Here is a 26,167-nt window from a genome sequence, read left to right as displayed (position 1 = left end):
TTATATGTGTGGTATAAGTATTTAGGAACACCTTGAGCATATTAAAATTCTGTCAAAAAAGTAATAAAAAAATTCAATTATTAAAAATGTAACTTCTATTGAATCTACATGCCAAGTGGTGGCACTGGTGTCTTGCGGGCTGAATTCCAACTAAAGCTATTTAAAATAGCATTTTTCTAATTCTTGAATAATTATTATATACAGTATACATGAACTCAAATTAATTGAGACTTTTAAAAATGTACAAATTAATTTGTCACAAAACTATTATAAAACTATTTAAATAAATCAATTAAATTCTACATTTACACAATCGTTCAAATATTTGGGGCCTGTAAGATTTTTTTATACTTTTTAATATTTTTATATTCTTTAAAAGAAATTAATCCTTTTATTCAGAAAGGACATTAAATTGATCAAAAGTGTCAGTAAAGACATTTAAAATGTTAAAAGATTTCTTCAAATACAGTAAATGCTCTTTTTATTACTTTCTATTTATTAAATAATGCTGAAAAAAGTATTACCGTTTCCACAAAAATATTGTTTTCATCATAGATAAAAATAAGAATTGTTTCTTACGAAGAATATTAGAATGATTTCATGTGACACTGAAGACTGGATTAATGGCTGATGAAAATTCAGCTTAGTCAACCACAGGAATAAATAACATTTTAAATATATTAAAAAAGGAAGTTTTTTTAAATTGTAATACTATTTCATAATATTACTTTATTTCTGATTAACTAAATGCAACCTTGGTGAGCATAAGAGACTTCTTTCAAAAAACATTTAAAAATCTCAAACTCCAAACTTTTGAACAGTAGTGTACATAATTTGTAAACTAAATGTTTATGCTATTTGTGAACCACCCTGTTTTCATTACACAACAATTACTTCCGGTCCTCTAATCTGATTGGACAAGCCTCATAGCAAGAGTGCTGATAAAATATAAACAGTATATAAACCTGCCATTCAGCTGACAGATATTAGGCTGCATATGACTTATTTATAATTTTAACCTCACAGACAGACATGTACAACACAACTTACCTCTGGAGATGATGGAGGAGGGGAGATAGAGCGAGGAGATAATGACCTCTAAAGAGAGAAAAAGAGAGTGAGGTCAGTTGTTGGCAGTAAGTGAGATATCTAGGCATTTCCACAGACAGGTTTACAGAGTTAATGAAGCGTAAAGCTTCCATCACAGCAAAACAAAAAGGAAATTACAGTGGGAGAGCCGAACTAACATGACGTGTGTGTGTGTGTGTGTGTGTCTGTGTACTGATCTCTGTCCAGGCGCTCTGATGGCTAGACATCACATCCATCAGGAAACTAACCAGTGAACACATCACACATGCTGACAGACAGACATGTAAGGGGCCCAAAGTAAGACCCCCCCCCCCACACACACACACACACACACACCATTATACCACCACCAGCCTGAATCATTCATACAAGGCAAGATGTATCCATGCTTTCATGTTGTTTACACCAAATTCACACTCTGCCATCTGAATGTCACAGCAGAAATCAAGCCTCATCAGACAAGGCAACGTTTTTCCAATCTTCTATTGAACAATTTTGGTGAGCCTGTGTGAATTGTAGCCTCAGTTTCCTGCTCTTAGCTGACAGGAGTGGCACCCAGTGTGGTCTTCTGCTGCTGTAGCCAATCTGCTCGACTTGTTGTGCGTTTATAAATGCTCTTCTGCAGACCTCGGTTGAAGTGAGAGTTCATTTGAGTTACTGTTGCCTTTCTATCAGCTCAAACCAGTCTGGCCATTCTCCTCTGACCTCTGGCATCAACAAGGCCACAGAACTGCCACCCACTGGATATTGGATCTTTTTCAGACTGTTCTCTATAAACAGTAGAGATGGTTGTGCGTGAAAATCCCAGTATATTAGCAGTTTCTGAATACTCAGACCAGCCCGTCTGGCACCAACAACCACACCACATTCAAAGTCACTTAAATCACTTTTCTTCCCCATTCTGATACTCTGATGCTTTAGCAGATCATCTTGACCATGTCTACATGCCTAAATGCATTGAGTTGCTGCCATGTAATTGGCTGATTAGATATTTGCATTAACGAGCAATTGAACAGGTGTATATATATATATATACATACCTCTGAGCGATCCATTGGTGAATAGCTGAAGTGGGGCTCATACATCATCAGGTCAGGCCTCTCGATGTCTAGAATGGCCTTATCTTTAGGTATAGCTGCTAGATCCTTATACCCAATCACTTGATTGTCCATTTTGGCCTGTAGAAATCCAAAATATGAAAGGAATAGGGGGAATTATTGGCAACCTCAGAGACATATGGTACATCTCAGTCAGCTCCCTATCTCCCTAGGTTGTGAATCATATTGTGTACATGAATTAGGCACTGATAAGGACAGTAAGAACCTTGTCTCACTACACATTGGGTCACTGATGATGACGACATGACAACATCCTTACTGTATAACGCCACTACTGGAATTTATGAATAACAGCAGAACTGATATTTTTCTGACATTTATTTTCTTAATGTTATTTAAAGTACATTATGATAAATACTTTGTTACATTTTCCAACATTTCAGCCGTGAATTAATTATAATTGTTAGCTATATTATGTTAAGTACCTGAATGTTTATGCTGAAATATAATTAAATAATGGTTTGTTTTTTCAAAACATCTATCGCATGTCATTATGTGTTGTGAGATGGCTCGCATGATTTTTGTTTCGTGCTTCAGAACTTCCAGTAAGGGAACATAGTGAGCATCGATTCTCCCTGGTTTTCACTGTGCATTGTGGGACTTTTTAGGGAGTGAACGTTTCAGTGCACTGGAAGGATATTTTGACTGAGACAGCCCTTATCTCTGGTGCTCCTTGCATGGCGGTCAAAAATGACAGAATTTTTCTTTTTTTCATTTCAGTGAAATGAAAGTACTATATTTTAGTTTGATGTTTTTTTTATATTTTGTATTTTTAGGGGATTTTATGGTACTAAATAATTAAATATTTATGCTGTATTTTCTATCCATTTATCCATTCCATCTATTTATTACCTGTTAACTACTTTCTGAGCATAGACCTGAAAATGAAATTAAACTTAAACTGTCAGAAATATTGAATGCTTTGAAACGCAGACTTAAGTTTTGTCTCTTTTTAAGACACATGGCAGATTATTGCTGATGTCAGAGTTATGTTTAGTTTTATTGCATTTTGGTTTCATTTTCCCTGTACCCGTTTTGCCTGTGTTCCCAGTCATTGTTAGTTTCGTGGTTGTTAATTAGGATACACACCTGTTCCCTGTTCTGTTGATTATCCTCCCTTATGTATTTAAGCCCTCAGTTCTCCCAATTCTTTGTTCGGTTTTGTTGTTAGTTTACGTGGTTGTTCAAATATTTAGTATTGCAATTAAAGTCTGTTTCTGCTTAATTCTCTGTCGTCATGAGTTTACCACAACCACACCATGACAGCTGAAGTAAAGTTATAAAAAGTGAACTTAAAAAAGTTATAGAAGTTTAAAGTTATGAAATTGTTATGAAAAATACACAAAAATACTATTACATTTTTTATATGAAATCTACATTTTCCAAAACATGCTTTACTCTAAAACTGTGAGAAAATAAAAGCCATAAATCTAAACAAGCTGTGTTCCAAATTTGAGGGTGATATCGCAAAAAAATTAGCTTCAGTAAGATTTTGTTTGGCACCGTACCAAACGTTAAGTACAAAACTAGATGAAATTTGTTTCCCATTAATTTTCAATGCGATCATTTTTGACTGTGAGGACTACAAGTGAGACAATTTTTTTTGTAGGACCATTTAATTTTTTTTTGTTAAATGTTCATGATTTATATTTATATTCATGATTTTATTTTCTGTTCACACAGCAGTGCCAAAACCCTTTCCAAGTTTTGTACCATTCCAATGAAGTAGAAAAACTACATTTTCGGTCAAAAATGACTGAAGAGCACCAGAGAGTTAAAATGGCAGATTCCCTGATCAGTGCCCTGATTACTGAACTAGGGAGCTGATTGAGAGGCACCCATAAACATACTATGAAAATCTATCTTTTAGCTTGAAAGAGCTTCATTTGTTGTTGCGCCTAGTTATGTGTGGGCCTAGTTATGTTTATTCTTAAAGTAGGTCTATTCAGTAACAACTGGAAAGCGTGCAGGGAATTATATCTCAGCATGCACTGCTATACATACCACTATAGTGACTGCTGGGGTTCCAGGACCACCTCCTGCACGTAGAGAACAAACAGTGCCCGGGGAGGTACTGGCCGATTGCTGTTCACATACACACAGGTCAAAGGTCAAACATTACATTAATCTTTTTATTTGTTTTATGATTAGCTATTATCTTACTTTATTATGAACAAATAAGAAAACTACATAAAAACAAATTTGATATAAAAACGTTTGCTGTATTACCTTATGCAGCATCATTTTGAAAGAGAAAGCGCTCCCTGGTCACTGTGGAAAGAGAAGAAATTGTGGATGAGAACAAGGCTTTAGATGGATGTCAATGGGCTCTAAAAGACTCAAAGCAGATGTACGCGAAGTTAGATTATGTGTATAATGCTTTTCACAATACACATTGTTTCAAAGCAGCTTTACAGAAAATCATTCTGTTAATATTTATAATATCTTAATATCTTTACATTTTAAAATGGTTTACATTTTGTTATGATGCAAGAAATCAAACAGTTATGCAATTATACTGTATGTATGCAGATATATAATGTATGTATATCTGACTTTATATATAGAGAAAATAGTTTACAGTTTGTGATTATATCACTTAGCCGAGATTTGTGTGACCAGGATTGATTTACAGATGCTTTACAACATCACCTTCACCAACTTTAAGTCAAAAGAACCTAGTAGGTTGCAGAAAGTTGTTAATACACACAAAGTACAGAAAAGTCAGCAGTGTAAGGACCTTAAAACCTTCTGCAGTCAATAGACTATGAGCACAATGACAGTGTTTCTCTGGGCTTTTCTGATGGATCACAATACAAAAGCTTTATTCTAGCATCCTGTGAATCTTTTGTATTCTACTGAAAAAAACACATTTCTCACAACCCTGCAGCATGCCTGTACAATAAAACACTGCTAAAAAATAAAAGCAGCAGCTGGATGGTTCATATCAGAAATACAGATAAATATGCCAAGTCATGTCAAGCCATCTTAATGGTTCCCATAATGGAGCCAGCCAGACCCTGTCAGTGTGATGGTTTTTAAGATGGACAGAGGTCTGAATGGATTTCTGTGGGTAATGTATTCAATTAAGAGCTTTAGGTTGGTTTTTAGGTTAGGTCTGTTCTGGATTTGACAAAGAAAAAAAAACAATCAATGCATGGTCAAGGAAACCAATAGGAAAGACATATCACAAATGATATCTCTTTTGTATCACAATTGATTCTCCGTATATTCAACAATGTCTCGGACTGATATGTAATTTTCTTGTTACTTGTAACTATGCCATTTCTGAATATCTTTAAGCTGTTTTCCTCAGCAAGGCAAATAAGGGTCTATATCAAACTAATTAATGTCATAAACAAGCCAATTAACAGGAAATTCGTTCTTAATACATACAGTCAATTTAATTTTTGGGGTAAAAAACAAACAAACAAACAAAATGCTTTAAATAGCTCTAAATATTTACATATTACAGCACTGCTAAAAAGTCTAAATATCTTATATAACTTTCCTTCTCATGTAAATGTATGTAGTTCTACAGATTTGAGATATTTTCACTTGAAAACACCCCAAAAATACTTTGTTGTTGCACATTTATCCTTACTAGTTAAACACTATCTAAATTAATTTTAGGACAAGGAAACCTGAGACAAAATAATACTTGAATAAAACAACTGCGAACTTCAATGGTCAGTTCATACTTAGAAGGGAGGAGTTACTATGTGAACATGTGGACATCAATGACATGCGGAGTCCCACAAGGCTCAATTCTTGCACCACCCATGTTCAGCTTATATGGTCCCACTGACCCAAATAGTGAGAAAGAACCAAATTGCTTACCACAGCTATGCAGATCAGACACCCAGATCTACTTAGCCCTATTGCCTAATGACTAATGAAATGAACAGCTGGATGTGCCAATTTTAATGGACTCTTCATTGGCCTTCCCAAAAAAACCATAAGACAGCTGCAGCTCATACAGAACGCTGCTACCAGGATTCTGAGCAGAACCAGAAAATTTGAATATATTACACCAGTCCTTGGGTCTTTACACCGGCTCCCAGTTACATTTAGGATTGTTTTTAAAGTACTGTAACTTGTCAATGAATCACTCAATGGCCTAGGACCTCAATACATTGCAGATATGCTCACTGAATATAAACCTAACAGAGCACTCAGATCATTAGGATCCAATCAGTTAGAAATACCAAGGGTTCACTCAAAGCACGGCGAGTCCGCTTTATAGTTAATATGCCCCCCCCCCATAGCTGGAATCAGTTTCCAGAAGAGATCAGATGTGCTCCAACAGTAGTCACATTCAATTCAGACTCAGACTTATTGCACTTTATTTTATCTATGTATCCTTTTTTTATTCTTTTTATTCTAATTGTTTTAATACATTTTAAATTAAGGTTTAATCAATGTCTTCTTCCTATGTAATTGTTGTGATTATTTTATGATTCTTTAAAAAAAAAAAGAAGTTTTTATGTAAAGCACTTTGAATTACCACCGTGTATGAAATGTGCTATATAAATAAACTTGCCTTGCCCTCAATAAAACAAACCTTACTTCTATTAGGGTTTTCCAAACCATGTTTACTTTGGAAAGGGAGCAAGAAGACAAGGAGATACAGATTCAGAGGTGTACACGGAGAAAAAAAAGGCAGATAAATAGAAAGGATAGAGATGATGGATAAAGAGAGATGGAAGGTTGGGGGAGGGATGTGATGGAGATAGAGAGAGATGATAAAACACATTACATCCCTGCAGTCAGCACAGACGGATAGCGTGACAGACGACTGTGCCTCCCTTCCCCCATTTAACCAGGAACTATGTCAAGTGTAAGCTACAAATCCTGTCAGCTGTCTTAAAATGAGTAAAGTCAGGGTTAACACTGAGACTGAGGATTAGCGTGAGGAACTAAAAGTCCAGAACATTACAGGAAAAACATATTTACAGCCTTTATTCCATTATCCCATCATTCAAAATGTATTTTTTGCTTCATTAAAATTAGCTAATATGACAAAAAGATTATTGTGTGCAATCAGTTTATATTTGCAAAGTTAATTTTAAGGGACAGTTAATCCCAAAAATTCTGTCACCATTTATTCACCCTCATGACCTTCTTTCCTCTCTGGAACACAAAAGATGATTTTTTTTTTTTTAAATGGCTTGTAGACCATTAGAAAGATTTTTAGATGTGATGAAATGAACAGTGAAATCTTACCTCAGGGGGTGAAAAGGTTCATGACACACATTTACAGGGTCTCCTCGCCCTAGACCATTCCTGAAACACCCAAATACAGGATTTCATTACTCATCATGACATGAGAGTTGAACATCAAGTAAAAACTGTTCAGTGCAAAGAATTCAGAGTACTTTACAAATGCATTTGAAATATATTATTCAGCATGATAAAGCTGCTTATTTTAGTAGTCCATAAAAAAAAGCGAAGTAAACATTCTGTGACAGCCAATAAATATGAGGAGAATGACAGTGCTCTCTAAAGTGCTTCCTCTTCAGGCAGTGTCTCTGAGTTATTGATCTACAGGCTGAGCTTCTGAATTCACAAAAGTCAAAATCACTCAATTATTCATGCCTCAATGAACTCTGGCCTTGAACTGGAATGTGGATCTCTCAAAAAGAAAAATATGTAGCTCATATTTAATCAAGACCACTAAATAATAATAATAATAATAATAATAATAATAATAATAATATATTTTATTTCGAATGGTTTTCTTATACCCAAAGTGCTACAACAAGTACAGTACAAAAGTACATCCATAAAAGAGAATAAAAAAAAAAAAAAATGCAACAACAGGTAGGGTACAATATACATCCAATGTCTCCAATTAAGACACAAATACTATCTTAAAAAGAATCTTGGGGCATTCCTAACAGTTAAAGGAAGTGCATTCCACAACTGTTATGTGCCAGCATTTTTGTTCCCTCCCCTTTTGTTATTGGTTGCTGTGTTTCTCCCTGGCCCTCTGCTGTTGTTTTTTTTCCTGTTTTCCCACTCTCTGCTATCTTTAAGTTTGTTGGTGCTGCTATTGGTCAGAGACAACCAATCATCGGCTGTGGTTCAGGATATAAGGCACTCTAGAGAACGGAAGAGGAGGAGCTTGGAGTGTGTTTGTTGGCTGTGCTATCGTTGTTGTTAAAAAAGTACTGACTTTGTGGTGGTTCGCTTGCTTGCTTATTTGATTGTGTTTGCTCACTCAGAGGACTTCTTACCTGATCTAAACTGCACCAGTCCAGAGAGAAGAGAAAAGGAAAGTACGTCACGTGACATGCATCTTACATACAAGTAGAATTACCGCTGTTAGACACACTAGGGAAGGAGCGTGTGCAACTCTGTGTAAGTTGTTTTAGTTAGTGAAGCTTTAGTTATGGCGTGTTAAAAATTCTTTATTTTCTGTTTTTGTTTTCAGTTAGTTTAGAGTAGAGGGTGGGGATTAGTTAGAGTGGGCTTTGGTTTTGTTATTTTGTTTGTTTAGCACCGCTCATCATCTTTCTCTCTGTGGCTTATTTCAATTATAATTTTTCAATTCTTTTGCTTAAGTAGTCTATAGCTGTAAATAAGTTTTTGTTTGTTTTCATTTATGTAAATTATAATGTTCGTATTGTAAATAAAGCGAACCACCTGCTTGCAGTAATTAGTCTTTGTGTCATTCGCCCACAGTACTCCACAGACACCAAAACTAGGAGTGTTTAAATTTTATGTACATCTTCCTCATTCCTCTATTCCATCAGGGGACGTAACAACAACCTAGGGGCTGCCACAGAGAAGGCTCTTTCACCCATTGTTTTTAGTCTTCAAGAAGGCTGTTTAAGGAGAAAAGAGTCGGCAGGGCGGAGAGATCGAGAGGGCATATAACGTAATTAAATCACATATATATGATGGTGCAGTTCCGTGTATAGCTTTGTATGTTAAAATAGAGTTTTAAAATCAATGCAGGTATGGACCGGAAACCAATGCAGGTTCCTAAGCACACCAGAGATGTGCTGACGAGAAGGAGTATGTGTAAGAACACGTGCAGCTGAGTTCTGAATGTGTTCCAAGCACTTAATAGACTTTGCAGGTAGGCCAAGATAAAGGGCATTACAATAATCAACCCTAGAGGTAATGAGTGCATGGACAAGCTTTTCTGCATCAGGCAATATTCCTGAGATAGAAAAAATGCAGATTTTGACACGCATCAAGTGTCAAATGAGAGTCAAAAATAACACCAAAATTATGAACTTGAGAGGATGGAAATACTACATTATATTCAAGGTGCAAACTGAAATTTCTACCATTACAGGCAGCTGCAGGGGTACCAACAAAAAAGGACCTCTGACTTTATACCATTCAATTTAAGAAAATTGTGGTACATTCATAATTTAATCTCCTGCAAACAGTCAGAAAGTGTTGTCGAGATACCTATGATATTATTTTCCGTGCTAATATAGATTTTGGTATCATCAGAATAAAAGTGGAACCCCAAAACATGTTTCTAATAAATACAAGGAATGCAAAAAGTGCTGCACGGGGTGTAACTTCAGTATCTCTGTGCTCTTTGGTTGTAGGTATGGTTCCGCTCATAAGAAAAAAACAATCCAAGGCACTCTAGTGATTTGTTTTTAGAAAAATATAAAAAGCCTTTATTCTTTCATGGCTTAGATTTTAAAAACAGGTGACAAGCAACGGCACACCTATGCGTTGCGGCCAATGAGCCTTCATCAGGGTGTGAGTGACAAACACAATCAGTTCTTTTAAACAGCAATCAATTAGTCACACGATGGTCACCTAGATAGGTGTGCCGTTGCTTGTCACCTGTTTTTAAAATCTAAGCCATGAAAGAATAAAGGCGTTTTATATTTTTCTAAAAACAAATCACTCAAGTGCATTGGATTGTTTTTTCTTACATGCTTTCTAATAATCTGCCCTAGAGGAAGCATGTAAATGTTAAAAATTATTGGGCCAAGGACAGACCCTTGAGGAACACCATGACATGACATGACATGACAAAACAACAAACTGGGTACGATCAGTAAGGTACGATTTAAACCACTCCAAGTCTTGAGTCTCTCAATCAATATAGAGTGACACACAGTGTCAAAGGCTGCACTCAAATCTAACAGCACCAAGATAGTAAGGGCACCAGAGTCAGCAGAGACAAGGAGATTGTTCATAACTCGAACCAAGGCAGTCTCAGTACTATGTCCTGATCGAAATCCAGATTGAAAAGGTTCTAAAAGCTCGTTCAAGGACAAGTGAAAATTAAGTTGTGACACAACAACGCGTTCTAGAACCTTCGCCAAAAAAGGACACATCAAACCCAGGCTTTTTGAGAAATGGTGTGATGGCAGCAACCTTAAGGGCTTGGGGAACAAGGCCAGTAATAAGGGAAGTGATGTTCAAAATGTTCAAAATGAGAGGACTGATAGATGACAGACACTCTTTGAGAACATGAGTTGGAATAGGGTCCAGAGTACCTGTACATGTAGTGGAATTAATTTAGCCGGCTACGAATGTTGTAGTCAAACGACACAAATTCAGACAATGCGCTCAACGGCAGGATGAATCAGTAAAGGATTTTGTAGCTGCTTTAAGCGTGAACTTAGTGTACACTGTGACGGATGAGATGATCTGGGATCAATTAGTGAAAAAAGCGTCCTCTACATATATTTGGGAGCGTACTCTTGCTACAGCCACAGTTAACACTGAAGGACGCGCTGCTGTTGGCTGGCCAAACGGAGACTGCCATGGGGCACACGCAAATGCTCGATGCGGCATCAGTGCACAAGATTAAATCTGCTCAGCGTGGCGTGCCACAATGAAAACAGAAATACCACGGAAAATCTGTGAGTAAAACACGATCACAGTCTGCTGCACAGACAAATCATAGTTACTTTCGTTGTGGGTCTGGCTCTCACTTGGCTAATGCTCCAAATTGCCCTGCTGCCAAAGTTAAATGTAAGAATTGTGGAAAAGTGGGACATTTTGCAAGTACTTGATGCCCCTGAAATTGAGGTTCCCGAAATTGTGCATGTGCTTGAAGTGGAAGGGAAACCGCTGTGTGAGAAAATAAAATGCACTGTGACCATTGGAACTGAGGGAGTGAGCCCTGTGCCGTTTGAGCTCACAGTCGACACGAGTTCTGCTGTTTCCATCCTCCCTCATCACCTTTATAAGCGTCATTTCAGTACATCTTCTTTACGACCCCCAAGCGGCACTGCCTGTACTCGGATGCTTATGTGCACATGTATATTACGGAGATGCGGTGGCCAGTACTAGCATCTATGTTGTTGAGAAAGGCACCACTATACTGGGCATGGACTTAATGTCTGGCCTAAACATTCATATTGCTGGAAATGTAGTGGTCTCACCCCCCTCTCCTGCCGTTGTGAGACAAGTGCCGGCTGCAACAGAGACCATCGAATGCGCTAAAGGCTTTGTACATTTGTACAGCAAAAGCTGCACAGACTTCCTTTATTGGTTAGGAATGCAGTTTCCAAAGAACTTTGTCGTTTACAAGCTGAAAACATCATTGAGAGGGTGGATGCCTCCCCATGGGTGTCACCTATTGTGGTGACAACAAAGAAAAACGGAGAAATTTGTTTATGTGTGGATTTACGGGAGCCAAACAGAGCAGTAATAATCGATAGCCATCCACTTCCACACATGGAGGACTTATTCACTGAACTAAAGGGGGGCCACAATGTTTTCAAGCATCGATCTGAACAACGCATACCTCCAAGTGATGCTTCACGAGGACAGCCAAAATCTGACGGCTTTCATCACTCATAAAGGGTTGTTTTGATTTCGTCGGGTACTGTATGGCTTGGCCTCGGTGCCAGCAGCTTTTCGAAAAATTATGTGTAGCGTGTAACACGTGTCAGGTCTGATGTGTCACACTTGTATAGGGTTCAATATGGGCCAACTGATCAGAAGGTAAGGAGCGGCTACTGGAGAGAGGGAAGCAACACAGCAGGTAGGTGAAAACCAAGAGTTTCGTTTACTGGTTAGAATCTTGCATTCATTGAAGAATTTCTTAATTGCAATTTGTCTGGAGTATGTAAATCTCAGTACTGTCATTTAACAACATACAACATGACAATGCTTATAATCAACTCTCTTTTTGAAATTTTAGGAAGTTGGACTCATCAACTCAAACAAATCAACTCAATTGAGAACAATTGTCATATACTTTGTACAAAAATAAAATAATAAAATAAAACTTATTGGAAAACTCAACAGACTCAGTTTGTTTATAACCCAATAAAATTGAAGGAAACAATAAACAATGTTTTCAAAACAAAATGTTACAACTCAATAATTCAAATAACTCTTTCCCTTCAAAATGTAACAGTCTTTTCAGCCAGAGGAATCAAATATTCAAGATTCACTGAATTGATTCAGTTAATGTCAGTTCAGAATCAAATGACTCAGATCAAAAGATTTGTTGACTCTTTAGAATCATTCAGTTCAGAATCAATGTCTCTCCGTTCATAGCTCAAGGAAAAATATACAAAAACAAAGTCTCAGTCCTGTTTGTCCAAAAACAAAAAGGAAAGGATTTCTCATACCAGTTTCGATGAACTCAAGATCAAAGTTCAACAATCAAATTGTCTCCGTGGGTGGCTCGCCTTTTACATACACTCATATGCGTCTCACGTGTCCAGGATGATGATCGCAATTTCTCGGAAGAAACACACAAGAGGGAAAAAAACCCAGCCAAGGCAAGAATTTCACATCTTATTCAATAAGAAGATAATTTGCGGTGCTTTGGTGCTCCGTGTATCTACATCGGCCTTTATTCTCGATTCTCTGCCTCGTCGTCTTCTCACTTCGACATCAGCTCTTCTAAGTTCACTCAGAAATGTAATCTTTTGATTGCATTCAAGTTTCTTTTTCTCAATATCTATTTTTTGATACGGAGATCTGGAAATTACTCAGTGTGCATATGCTTCGTCTGACTTGCTCGCTCGCTCTCTCTCAATGTCTCTGACAGCGGCAGTGTCGCCGGCGCAGTCTCAGTGCGCTGCTACCATTGGCTCGTTGGAGTGTCAATCAATGCAGCACTATCAATGATTGGACGAAACACTTTCTCTTCTAAAGCACTCGTTTTTCTCTCTTATTCACTTTTTCTTAATTTTCCCATCTTTTTACATAACTTTCAACTCTTTTACTGGTAGCCTGGATCACCCGGGTTACATATGGTTACAATACTGAAAGGCCTTCATAGAGTCCATAACTATCTAGATGATGTGATTGTGTATGGACACACTGCAGGCGAACATGATCGCAACCTACAGGCTGTTTTAACAACACTACAGCACGCAGGTCTCACACCGAATCTGCCAAAATGCAAGTTCAGTTGCACAAGCCTTCCTTATTTAGGACACACTATCACTGCGCAAGGCCTGCTACCCAATGACTGCCATATTCAGGCAATATTGCAGGCACCAGCTCCCACTGACGCAGCCAAATTACATTCATTCTTAGGACTGACGTCCTGGTATTCACAGTTTGTGCCAAACTACTATTCGGAGGTGGAGCCTCCGCTTAAAGAGGCTTAAAGAATGTGGGTGTTTTCAGTTGGACTGAGGATGCACAGAAAAGCTTTGAGAAAATGAAGGAGCTCATTGTGAACAGCCTAGTTTGGGCAATCTTTGATCCAGCACTGCATTAGCTGGTAACCTGTGATGCTTCGGATTATGGAATAGGGGCTGTGTTAACTCAGATTCATGCCGACGGTTCTGAGCGTACCGTCGCCTTTGCTTCTCGCTCACTCTCAGCAGCAGAGCGAAAATATTCCATTGTGGAGAAAGAGGCCATAGCTTGAATGTGGGCTGTGGAACGGTGGCGAACATTTTTGTGGGGCCAACGGTTCACACTTCAGACGGACCGGAGCATGCTGAAATGCATGTCATACAAGCCAGGAGCCGAAATTGTCACAGCAGAACTCCGTGCTCTTTCATTGGAAGAGTTCTCCAAATGGCGCTTTTCCACTACACAGTACCAGCTCGCCTCGGCTCGACTTGGCTCGACTCGAATCAGCTTTGTTTGGTTTTCCACTGTGTAAAAGTTGTACCTGTACCGGCTTCCAGTTACTTTTTTTTCGTACCACCTCCGGCGAGGTTCTGAGCAAGCTGAGGCGATACTAAAATGTGACGTGAAAACACGACAGACTGCTGATTGGTCAGAGAGAATCGTCACTATTCACTGCGTCATCATTGCACGCGCCAGACGGAGTATCCTGAATAACCCCGCCATTTTTAAATAGTTTGCCCAGAGATTGTGTGATATATCCTTTACAAATATTATGGCAACTTGGAAGAATACGCCGTGGTCAAACGAGGAGGTGCAGACTTTCCTTTGTTTGGTTGCCGAAGAGAGGATCCAGCGAGAGCTTGATGGGGCAACGAGGAACGAAAAGGTATATCAAGAAATCTCCGAACTGCTGCCCACACATGGCTACAACAGGACTTTCCAGCAATGTAGGGAAAAGTTAAAAAAACTGAAAAGTGACTACAGAGCTGTAAAGGACCACAATGGCCGCAGTGGTTCAAACCGAAAAAGCTGGAAGTGGTACGAACAGATGGACGGTATCTACGGCCATAGACCGGCGAGCAACGGGAGGGAGGGTGGACTTGACTCGGCCACCAGTTTGTTGGAGTCGCTGATGGAGGAGGATGGTAAGTGTTTTAAGTTTACATTACATTAACCCTGTAAGTTAGGCATTGAGAGTTTTGCTTGAGAGTTTTGTTTTCTGTAGGCTGGCTTTTGGAAAGCTGAAGCTCACTTATAACAACGAAGACTGTAAACTTGTGTCGCAGATAACAATTGCTGCTAGCTCTAACTAGTTGCTAGCTGGCATTGCTATTTCGTAGTGTGTTGACTTTTGTATGATCTTTCTATTTAAGATTCCTTTTCAACGAGCGAGAATGGTTCAGTATCTCCCACTGATGCCACGTTGGCATCGGCTGCAGCGTCGGCACCGGCATCAACAACGGCACCAGAACCAGTGGTACCATCGACACCCACACGATCAGCAGCATCGGCACCCACACGATCAGCAGCATCGACACCGGGACCCGCAGCAGCGTCGACACCGACAACCGGTTAGTATAATAGGAGAAAACGTAAACCCTTCTAGCCTGTTGTCTGTGAATCTATACACACTTATTTATATATAATTAATATTAATCATTAATTGTATCAATAACTCATTAATATATAATATATTATTATTAATATAACGTAAACTTACTTGCATAACAACAGGAAGCATTCCCAGTTATGGGAATCAAGGATTCATTAATAAACCTGTTCAGTATTTTTATAACTTTCCAGATGTACACAGTGTACACCTATACTGTACACATGGTAATTTAAAGTTGACATTTAATAATAAATAGTGGGCTCAGATGTTAAGTCGTTATATTGTTATATACTATATATGTAATAGTAAGTTGTGGGCTTGTCTCTTTTTATGTAGCAGATGTAATGATAATACATGTGAACAATTTAAAACACACACAACCTGTGAATGAAACGTGAGTTGTCTGTTTTTCTTTATTGTAACTCATTCATTGTAATTTTTTTTTGTCCAGGACAGAGGAAACGACGGAGGGAACAGGAGCATCTCACTGTCCTGAGGGAGATGCAGACATCTGATGTCGAGCCTTTTTGAAAATTTTTGAAACTTATTACAAAGTGTCTTTTTTGATGGTTTGCTTTTTTACAAGGGTTTGACCATGTATTTTCAGATTTTATACTGTGATAACCTTAAAAAAAAAACAGCAGAGACAACATTTTTAAAGCTACACTGTGTAACTTTTTTAGTTGATTCTTAGCAAAAAAACACTTAGTTCTTTCAAAAATATATGTGCTCATTAATGTATATTTACTTCTTTCAAGTAATAAAGTATTCTCTTAAGTTTATAATCTGCCATTGAAAGTACATACGGGTGAGGGGTTCGAATGCCAGTCGCCATGTTGCCCCTCCATCTTGAAACTACATTAGCCAAAGAGGGACATGCCTGTAAATTCAAGCTTCGCCTTTTGCGTTTTTCACTCAGTGACACCGTGACGAATGCGAGGGGGAGATTACTCGCGAGCTCGCGAGTGCCGGCAGATTTTAAAGATAGTGTGGTGTGTGTGTGTGTGTGTGTGTGTGTGTGCGTGCGTGTGTGTGCGTGCGTACTCACATTTGAAAGAGAGAATTAAAACGTCAACACGACAGACAAATCAGCAAGACCAAAGTCAATATTGGAGTAACTTTTCCCAGATGGAAAGAGCTCATGAGGAGAAAAGATTTTAAAACGGACGCCGAGGTTGCCTGCTTTCTTCTCGACAGGTAATTCAGCCTGTTGTAATTCATTTGTGTAAATTCAAAGTTTTATAGTTGCTTGTCTAACCATAGCATGGTTGTGCATAACGCCAGAACGACCTCTAGTATAACTTCATCCTCGCGTCAATGGTGAAAAAGTTTTGTTTACCTTGTAACATAAATCTGTGCTGCGACGGATCACAGGTAATGAATAGTTTTAAAGGCACAATTTTTTAAGCTATATATAAAAAAGGACACTGTAAATTTTAGTTATTTTTAATTGCTTTTACTTTGTACACATTGTAACGTTAGCCTAATCTGATTATGCTGGGATAGCCGATTCCAAGGGTGACGTTTACCTCCTGACATCTGTCCTGTAGTTTTTTTCATTTTAGACGTATTGTTTATTATTGTCATGGACGAAGTGATAACTGGAAGCCATGTTAATCTTGGAATAATACGGCCACCGTAGGAGTTAAAACGCCCTCGGAATTGAGAGGAACAGAAACTAATATTCACTGAGTAGTCATATACAATTTCACCGCTAGATGGGGGTAAAAATCACACAGTGTAGCTTTAAAGATAAAGTATTTATTTCTTAACAATTAAAGTAACGCATCAGACCCTCTCGTACATCCCTGCCCTCCTCCTCTACACCCTGTGCCACTGCCACCACAGGCTCTGCTGCTGCAGGTGCATCCCAGTCATTGTCATAGTCCTCTCCATGACTCTCGCAAAGGTTATGCAAAGCACAGCAAGTAAGAATCATAGATTTCACGATTGTAACATCACAGTCATTTCTTTTCATGAGACAACACCACCTTCCCTTCAGTCTAGGGCTGGACGATTTTGGAAAATAATCTAATTGCGATTTTTTTTACCAATATTGCGATTGCGATTTAATATGCGATTATTTTTTAAGCTCTTTATCTTTTCTATTATTCAACAAAAACAAGCAATAAATCATTGTAAAATAGGGAAGGGAATCTTTAGGCACCTCATGAGCCGATACATTTTTTTTCTTTAATTGATCTTATTAATAAAACTTAAAATATTTAATTACATAATTATAAGTAGGCCTACTTATAATAATTACACATTAAAAAACAAAATTAATACAATTACATGTTAATAATTTTAACAAATATAGCTTCAAAACAAATAACAAAGAGGGAAAAAAATATTACAAGCAATAAACAAAGAGTGCTTTCAGTATTTAAGAGTAGGCTGTCTGAACGTGTTCATCTCTTGAAATTATAAGATGTGGTTTGTCCTGTTTGTTTAATAACTGACTGTGTCACATTACCGGTAATTTTGCGTCATAAAAGCATTTTGAGATGCAAACGTAGGCTACATTTAACCACGTAAACTCGCTCACAGCCGCATACTCAAATGCTCTTCGCAAAACGCACGTGAGTATTTGAAATTGAAAGCAGCTTCGGTCGGTGCTTTTCATATTTTTGATATATAAGCCAACTGCATTCCAAGACATATGATGCCTTCGTAGAACATTTGTAAGTAAAATACCGGCGGGCGAGACCGCGCACTACTGAAGTAACATCACGCAGACCGCGCGTATCTCATATCTTGCGCAATGAAGCCCGCGAATGTCCTTGTAACTCGCTTCAACTTTTCCGAACTTTATTAAAGATTATTTCTCGTAAGGTTCGAGTGGTGTCGTGTGTGTGTGTGTGTGTGAGAGACAGAGGAATTAGAAGCAAGCAGAATACGGTTGTTTATAAAGCACGCGCGTCGTACACGTCTGTGTTTAAAACTAAGCTCAGACATATACAATACAGAATCGTTGGAGAGAATCTATAACACAATATCACATAAATTAAACATAAACTGTTATTTTCTGTAGCCAGGTCTATATGTGTCGCGTACCAAGTTGATGCTTCATCTGCAATACAGACTGGTTTACTGTCGCGTGTCACGTGACCAGACTAAAATCGCAGCTTTGCGGTTTAAAAAATCGCATTTCATCATATCGCGATATTATCGCAAATGCAATTAATCGTTCAGCCCTACTTCAGTCTACCAAAAACGTTTTCAACCACGACTCGTGCTCGACATATTTTCTTGTTGTAGATCTGCTGTTCTGCTGTCAGCCGTCCAGTGTCAGTGAATGGTTTTATGAGCCAGTTCTGCAGGGGATAGGCAGAATCTCCCAGGATGTAGTAGGCAACATTCACCCCACCAATATTTCTGGTGTAAGCTGGAAAGAGGTTGCCACGGCTGGCCAACTCCCACAATGTGGACAGCCTTAAAACACGAGCATCATGCAAGCTGCCAGGCAGTCCTGCAAACACGTTCCAGAACAGTCCTTTTCCATCTACAACACCTTGAAGGATGATGGAGTGCCAGCCTTTACGGTTGAAATAGTCACAGTGGTACTCCTGTGGTGCCAAAATGGGTATGTGTGACCCATGAATTGCACCAACACATTGCGGGAGCCCCCATCTGTTTTCAATGTAGGCAGCCATTTCTTCAAACTTCTCCTGGTCTGGGAAACGAATTTGTTCAGGAACCAACAATGTTTCTGCAGCAGCAGTGAACTCTTGAACACACCGGCAAGCAGTTGTTATGCTTACTCCGAAAAGATGGCCAACAGTTCTGTACTCTGAACCGGTCGCAAGCTTCCATAGTGCGATGGCCACTCTCTTCTTTAGAGGAACACACTTGCGGAAGCTTGTGTCCTGTCTCTCCATCACTGGACGCAGTTTGTTGTACAAGTATATAAATGTTTCTTCGGACATTCTGAAGTTCTGAACCCACTGCGCGTTTGTGAAACCGGGAACAATAACATCCCACCACTCGGTAGCTCGGTTGAAAGCCCAAACAGATGGTCTGCCGTGGCGACTTTGCAAAGCGAAACAGATCTGAAATATATAAAGCATACACATAAGCAAACGTTAGCTACGTTAGCATAACTTACCCTCTTGCGTCGGCTTTGAACAACCGGATTCGTCTCGTAGTCTGAACTCTGTAGTAATTCCCAAACTCTCCTGTTTTTTTCAGCAGTGTTTTGTTTTGCTGCCCTCAGCCTCTCCTGAAACAACGTTTGTCTTCTTGCTGTGAGAAACAGCCACATCCCGAGGATCAAAAACAACATACACTCGATTTCCTCCATTGTCCTGTGTGTGTGGGTAGCGGGTGTGTGTCGCGTAGAAGATTACGTCACGGCAGTTTCCTGCGGCGTCGCTATGACAACCAGGTACTATTGTGGAGGTACTATCTGCAATGGAAAACGGAGCGAAAAGCGAGCCGAGGTGAGCCGAGTCGAGTCGAGTCGAGCTGGTACTGGTAATGGAAAAGCGCCAAAAGAATGCACTGCTTGTCCTGAACTGACAGCATTGCGACAGCAAATACATACTTTCATGTCAGGGATGAACTTGCAGTACAAGACAGCCTGGTCTTCAGAGGTTCATACCACCTGGTGGTGCCCATATCTCTGCGGGGTGCCCTAATTAATTATCCAGGGTATTGTCAGGACCAAACAGTGTCTTCGTGACTTGTATTGGTGGTCTGGCATGGACCACTCGGCCCAGTCCGCAATTTCTTCGTGCCAGCTATGCCAAACCCACGACAAAAGTGCAAAAACACATACACCTCCACTTCAGCCCGTGCCACTTCCTTCTGCGCCATGGGAAAAGGTAGGACTGGACATTGTCGGACTATCCGAGTTAGGGACCTGGGACTACAGGTATGCACTCACTTTAGTTGACAACTACAGTAAGTGGCCAGAAAAAGCATTCACCAGTAATGTCTTTACTGATACTGTCACAGACTTTCTTGCCACAACATTCAGCCGGTTTGACAACCCTGTGGAAATTGTGACTGACAATGGTGTGCAATTTACATCTCTTACTTTTGCTGATTTCCTTGCAATTAGGAATATCAAACATGTTCGTACCTCCCTGTACCTTCCACAAGCAAATGGGGCTGTGGAGCGCATGAACCGTGTCCAGAAGGATTGCGTTCAAACTGCAAATTTGGAAGGAAAGCCCTGGAAAACTTCTGTCACACCTCATGCCACCACTGGTGTCGCTCGCAGTGAACTCTTGCTTGGATGCAAACTGAGAACAACCTTACACATTCTACCCAGCCGGCCTTCTGCTTGTACTGATGCTACAGTGCAAGCTTGCGTTCATGCTCGCCAGTCTCAAGTCAAGACCTACACTGATATCAAACATGCAGCGAAACCATCTGCTTTACGACCAGGTGACAGAGTTAGGGTGAGGATACCTACACATGTGAAAAAGGGCAGGCCGAAATTCAGTCCGCCTTGTACAGTGCTGGGACAAAACGTTCAGGATACATATATCCTTGATGATGGGAAAGTTTGGAACGCAATACACCTGTCACCATGTCCGGGTCATAACCATTCGGATAATGAACCTACAGAGGTTTCAACACCGGTAGCTCAAAAACAGTCCAGAATCAGATGCCCACCAGTCTGGCACAAAGACTTTGTAATATGAACTGTACACACATGCACACTCATCACGATAGTACATCACTAAAGTAAAGTTGTTAATTTTTCAGATGTTACATGTTGATGTTGAATAGTGTATCTGCACAGTTCTGCAGCTTCTGTGATTGTATGTGTTGAGATATGCTGGAGTACGTAATTGTTGAGGGATATGAGGAAATATGTATTTCTTGTGTTATGGAATAAGAGACCTTAATGTACTTTCCATGTAATAACATTGGCGAATTATGTATGTTTAAAACAGTTGTTCTTTGGTTATTGTCTTGTTCAGGATATAAGTAAGCTATGTTAAATATACCTTTCTTTGGGTAATATTCTTTAAAAAGTGGGGAAAATGTTGTGTTGGCTTAAAATGTTATGCTGGGTTTATATGCTCTGCCCACTAGGGGTCGCTATTAACCTGGAGTGTTGAGGTAAAAAAGAAGCAGAATAAAAGGATGGAGTGTTGAGTTACTGCACGCTTGTTTCAGCTGTGTTTTCTTTTATTAGTACTAGTATAAAATACAACATGCTGGTACCGAAGTCAGCCTTGATGCGTTGTCCGAAAGGTGCACAGTTACGTTCTCTTCAAAAAAACACTGAGACATGGCGACCGGCGGTGCTGCTAATGCGGTGGCTCTGAATCCACTTGTTGACAAGAAAGGAGGAAAGAGCCACATATGGAAATATTTTGGATTAGATTAATGTGCAGTTTGGATTAAATAAAAGTACAGTCAAGTCAAATAAAACACATTTTATCTCCTGTATAGTTTGGTAACGTTTGGTAGTTTGATAATGAATGACTTGATGGCTCACTCATTAAGACAGTGACTTACCGCCACCTATTTTAAAAGTATCACTTCATTTTATCAACATTGCATATTTCTCTATTGAACATTTTATTTAAAACATTATTTATAGGTATACCTTAATAAGATAGTAAGTTTAGTCAAATTGAAATGTGAAGTTGTACTAAGTGACAACTTGGATATTTGAGTTGACTAAACTTGGAATTTTAAGGCAGCACAAACATTTATTTGAAAGTTGAAAACAAATGTTTTTCACAGTGTACTTATAAAGGTAAACAAGTACAGTAAAACAAGCAGCAGTGCAAAATATGATACACTGGTGTTTTGCCAGATGAGAAGTTTATCTATGTATAATATTAGGGAGTAAAAAAGCCTGGTATCGATATATATCGCCCAATATTATTTATGTGTATATTATAATACAGTAGCAATATTATTTATGTGTATATTATAGTGTATAACCAGTCAAAAGTTTGGACACACTTTCCCATTCGTGTGTACAAACTTTTGACTGGTAGCCTATATAGAATACAGTACACATAAACAGAACATATAAACACATTATTTGCAATGATCACTCAAATGTGGTGATCAAACACTTGTGTGAAAAAAAGATATGTAATTGAGGTAGGGTGAATGATAGAATGAGAATGTAGAATGAGAGTAATAATACCATAATGAAAACATGTTTAATTACGTACAGTACTTTTACTTAAATACTATTTTAAATAAGTAGTCAGCAAAATGTAATAAACATGAAACTACTCATTGTGCAAAATGGCCCTATATAAAGTGTTATTATTAGGGGTTCAAGCACGAAGTGCTGAACACCTATTGTAATTGTTAGGATTTTTATTATTATTATTATTATTATTATTCCACCGAAAAACTGATTGTCATCACCACCGTCAGTTCAGCACACAGAGACTGCAGAGGCGGCTGACAGGGTGAGTGACAGTTTGGATGTGCAGAGAGTGGACAGGGGCCCCAGGGAGAGTGGGCGCAAGAGCTGTAGCAACTGTGGCTCACCTAAACATGCAGCCAGAGATCAGTCATGCCCTGCCCAGGGTAAACGTTGTCATAATTGCAACAAGTTGAACCATTTTGCACGCTGCTGTCGCTCCTCTTCTGCTTGTCATGATACTGTTGCTGTCCCCATAAACACTGTACCTCACAGCCTTCATTCAAGCTCTGCACATGCCGTGTGGGCACAGTGCTCATTCCACTCCTCGTGGACACAGGGGCTTAAGTGTCAATCCTGAACAAATGCACATAAGACCGCTTCTTCAGTCACGTGCCTCTGGAAGCAGCGGCTAAACCCCTATTAGGCTATGGCCATTTCCCCATGTCCACTCTGGGTGTGGTCCGCCTCCTCGTCAGATATGATCAACAATGTGCGCCTGCCACCAAGTTCTGCATCACCCGGAAGGGAGCTAACATTATGGGCCTAGACTTGTTCCTTGCCCTGGGTTTTACTGTGAGTGATGCTAGGGGCCTGCATGTCCTGCAGGTCGCCGCCTCCTGGCCTGACCACTACCCACAACTGTTCAACGGGCTGGGCCGCATGACTGGATTTGTACACCAGCCTACTGTTGACCTGTCAGTCAGCCCTGTTATCCAGCGCATTCCTCTGGCTCTCCGTGAAGCGGTGGAGGCCGAGCTGCATCACCTGTTGGAGGCAGACGTCATAAAGCCCGTCAACGCCTTGCCGTGGGTGTCTAACCTGGTGATAGCCAAAGAGAAGGGAGGCCAGACTGCGACTCTGTGTCGACCTCACAGATGTAAACAAAGCCATCATCCCTGATAAGTACCCCCTACCTACAGCTGAGGAGCTCACTAGCCACTTCCTAGCTGGCTCCACTATTTTCAGTAAGATGGACTTACATAACGGCTACCTGCAGGTCCTTCTGGCACCGGCCAGCATGGACCTTACAGCGTTTGTCACACACGTGGGGGTTTTCAGATTTAAACGCATCGTATTTGGACTTTCATCAGCCCTGAGCTGTTTTCAGAAGATAATGTCACTCATACTGGCTGGTATCCAGGCTGTCTCCATCTACCTGGATGATGTGGTGGTGCGTGTGCCCTCCACCGCACTGCATGACGATCGCCTGGAGCAGGTCTTTCAGCGTTTCGAACAGCATGGGGTCACACTGCACTCTGAGAAATGCATGTTCGGGGTTGAGAAGGTCGAGTTCCTGGGCTTCAGGCGCTCGAAGGAGGGCATCGCCCCGATTATGTCCCACACTAAGGCCATTCTGTCCCTGCCAGACCCGCAGTCACCATCCCAGCTGTCTTCCTTCCTGGGGATGGCCGCCTACTACCTCAGATTCATGCCACACTACTCTGACTCAACGGCCCCCTTGCGCCGGCTGCTCAGGAGGGATGTTACGTGGGACTGGACCGCCACGCTGGACCACGCTGGACTGCCACGAAGCCGTGTGCGTCATCAAACGGCAGCTCACGTCCCCACCCACACTGACCCATTTCAGCTTGATCGCGCCCACCATGGTCACCTGCGACGCCTCTGGGGTGGCGCTAGGCGCTGTGCTCTCCCAGACTCAAGAGGGGGTGAAACGCCCGGTGGCTTTCAGGTCGACCACTGTGGTGAACTTCACGGGGCACCTGCTCATGCTCGCTACCTGCTGGTTGTGCACAATCTTCATTTGAAGTGGCCAGAGGTTTTTCAGCTGATCTCCATCACTGCACACTCCAACATCGACCGCCTGGAAAACCTGTTTGGGCACTGTGGCCCAGTGTCGTCACAACGGATAACGGGCCCCAATTTGCGTCTGCGGAGTTCACCGAGTTTCTCACGATACGGTCCATCAAGCATATCAGGACGGCAGTGTATCACCCAGCGAGTAATGGGGGGGTGGAAAGACTGAATAAAACTTTCAAAAATGGAATCCGAGCCTGTCTGGAGGAAGGGAAAACCTTCAGTGACGCACTCAACCAAACTCTCCTGACAATCTTGGCATCTAAGCATTCCACCACAGGAGTGTCACCTGCATTTCTCATGATTAGGCGCAAACTAAAGCAACCACTGGACTGCTTGAGAGCTGAGCCAGCTCCAGAAAGCCAGAGCTCAGGTGAAAGGTTCGCAGGCTCAGATGAAAGAGAGGTTTGATGCCACGTACAGAGTGCAGACCCCCTCACTTTCTCCAGGGGTTTGGGTCAGGATCAAACACCTCCACCGCCAAAAAAAGCTGCAGTCATACCGGTCAGAGCCCCTGCGGGTGACTAAGCAGTTGGGGCCGGCCACTTGCAGACTGGAGAATGGGACTCGTTGGCACTCAAACTGCCTGAACAAAGTCGCAGCCCCCACAGCACCTGTATCACCTCTGTCCCCAGCAGCAGCTCTAGGTTGGCAGCCCAGGCCAAGAGCTAACAGGGTGGGGGGTAATCCACCAGCACAGCCCAAGGCAGCTTCACGGCCAGCACGCACTCAGAGAATGAGGGTCCCGCCCGTCTAGCATGGGGACTATGTGACAGGGTGATAGTGACACTGGGGAATGTGGGCTGAATGTTTTGTTTCAGTTTCCAGGGGGGTGGGGGGAAATATTTTATGTCTGAAAACGTTCAGTATTGTGTCCTGTTGGACTGTTATGTTATGCACTGCGAGTGACAGGTTACTGTGCCTTTAAGGCTCACAGCCGTGATTTATGGCAAAAAGTTGTAAATGTGAGTTTTGCGGAAGTTCAGTAAATGCAACATGAACGGAGCTACACTGTGTGGTTATTGAGTCCTACACAAACATAATAACCGTGTCTATACCGGACGTGGCCGATTTCCTGAGGCTTCCTACACCATAAACTAAACACAGTAATGAATAATGACATATCAATCCGAGCGCGAGTCTGATGATGAAACATTGAAAGAACTAGTTATTCAACCCGAACCTCCATTGCAAGGACAACTCGAGCAGGACATTTCTCAGTTTGAGGTACATTATGAGAGATGTTGTATCAGTAATTCCTCACCATCAGCATTAACAAGTGCATGTCCATCAACAAACCGATTATTTTACTTGTACTTATTTATTTACCGAGTATTTTTCTAATTTATTGCATGAACGTGGAAACTGTATCAATAAAAGTGCATACATTAGCCGAGCTCTAGCGTGAATGACTGATGAAACATAAACATTGGTAAAACAAATCTTGCACCATGCTTAATCTTTCCTCAAAGTAGTGAGAAAGACAGACAATCTGCATTAATACCGGTAGACACAGTTTTAGGTAATAGTGGCCCACAACTGATTAGCAGAAGTATTTCAGTTAAGACAGTAATAATGTGAGTTAACCAGTAAGAGCAACACAGTATAAAACTCAAAACTAAGTATTTTGAA

General features: G+C 40.4%; 3 protein-coding genes across 3 annotated transcripts in view; 1 reads left to right on the top strand and 2 right to left on the bottom strand.

The window, feature by feature from the left end:
- The window catches only part of LOC307173956 (dematin-like), a 61,190-nt gene that overhangs the window by 9,474 nt on the left and 25,549 nt on the right, over positions 1-26,167 (bottom strand). Inside the window, exons 2-6 of the mRNA XM_079897561.1 lie at positions 7,434-7,493; positions 4,437-4,478; positions 4,212-4,292; positions 2,130-2,267; positions 1,051-1,098 (exon numbers count right to left, since the gene is read on the bottom strand). Coding sequence (XP_079753687.1) covers positions 1,051-1,098; positions 2,130-2,267; positions 4,212-4,292; positions 4,437-4,451 — 282 coding nt within the window. The 5' untranslated portion in view covers positions 4,452-4,478; positions 7,434-7,493. The remainder of the gene's footprint in view (positions 1-1,050; positions 1,099-2,129; positions 2,268-4,211; positions 4,293-4,436; positions 4,479-7,433; positions 7,494-26,167) is intronic.
- On the top strand, positions 14,524-15,894 carry LOC307173954 (zinc finger and SCAN domain-containing protein 29-like; the record flags this gene model as incomplete). The annotated part of the gene is made up of 3 exons (XM_079897557.1): positions 14,524-14,896; positions 15,125-15,322; positions 15,815-15,894. 3 exons carry the CDS (start codon positions 14,524-14,526, stop codon positions 15,892-15,894), a joined length of 651 nt encoding a protein of 216 aa, XP_079753683.1.
- On the bottom strand, positions 18,561-19,862 carry LOC307173953 (uncharacterized protein; the record flags this gene model as incomplete). Its single annotated transcript, XM_079897556.1, has 2 exons — positions 19,472-19,862; positions 18,561-19,415 (listed from the first exon to the last, which is right to left on the bottom strand). The coding sequence occupies exons 1-2, from the start codon at positions 19,664-19,666 to the stop codon at positions 18,561-18,563; spliced, it is 1,050 nt and encodes a 349-aa protein (XP_079753682.1). The 5' UTR covers positions 19,667-19,862.

This window comes from Squalius cephalus (assembly GCF_949319135.1).
Source record: "Squalius cephalus genome assembly, chromosome: 16".
In the NCBI taxonomy this organism is placed as follows: domain Eukaryota; kingdom Metazoa; phylum Chordata; class Actinopteri; order Cypriniformes; family Leuciscidae; genus Squalius; species Squalius cephalus.
Note: the sequence above shows the minus strand (reverse complement) of the source record. Positions and strands in the feature narration are given on the sequence as shown.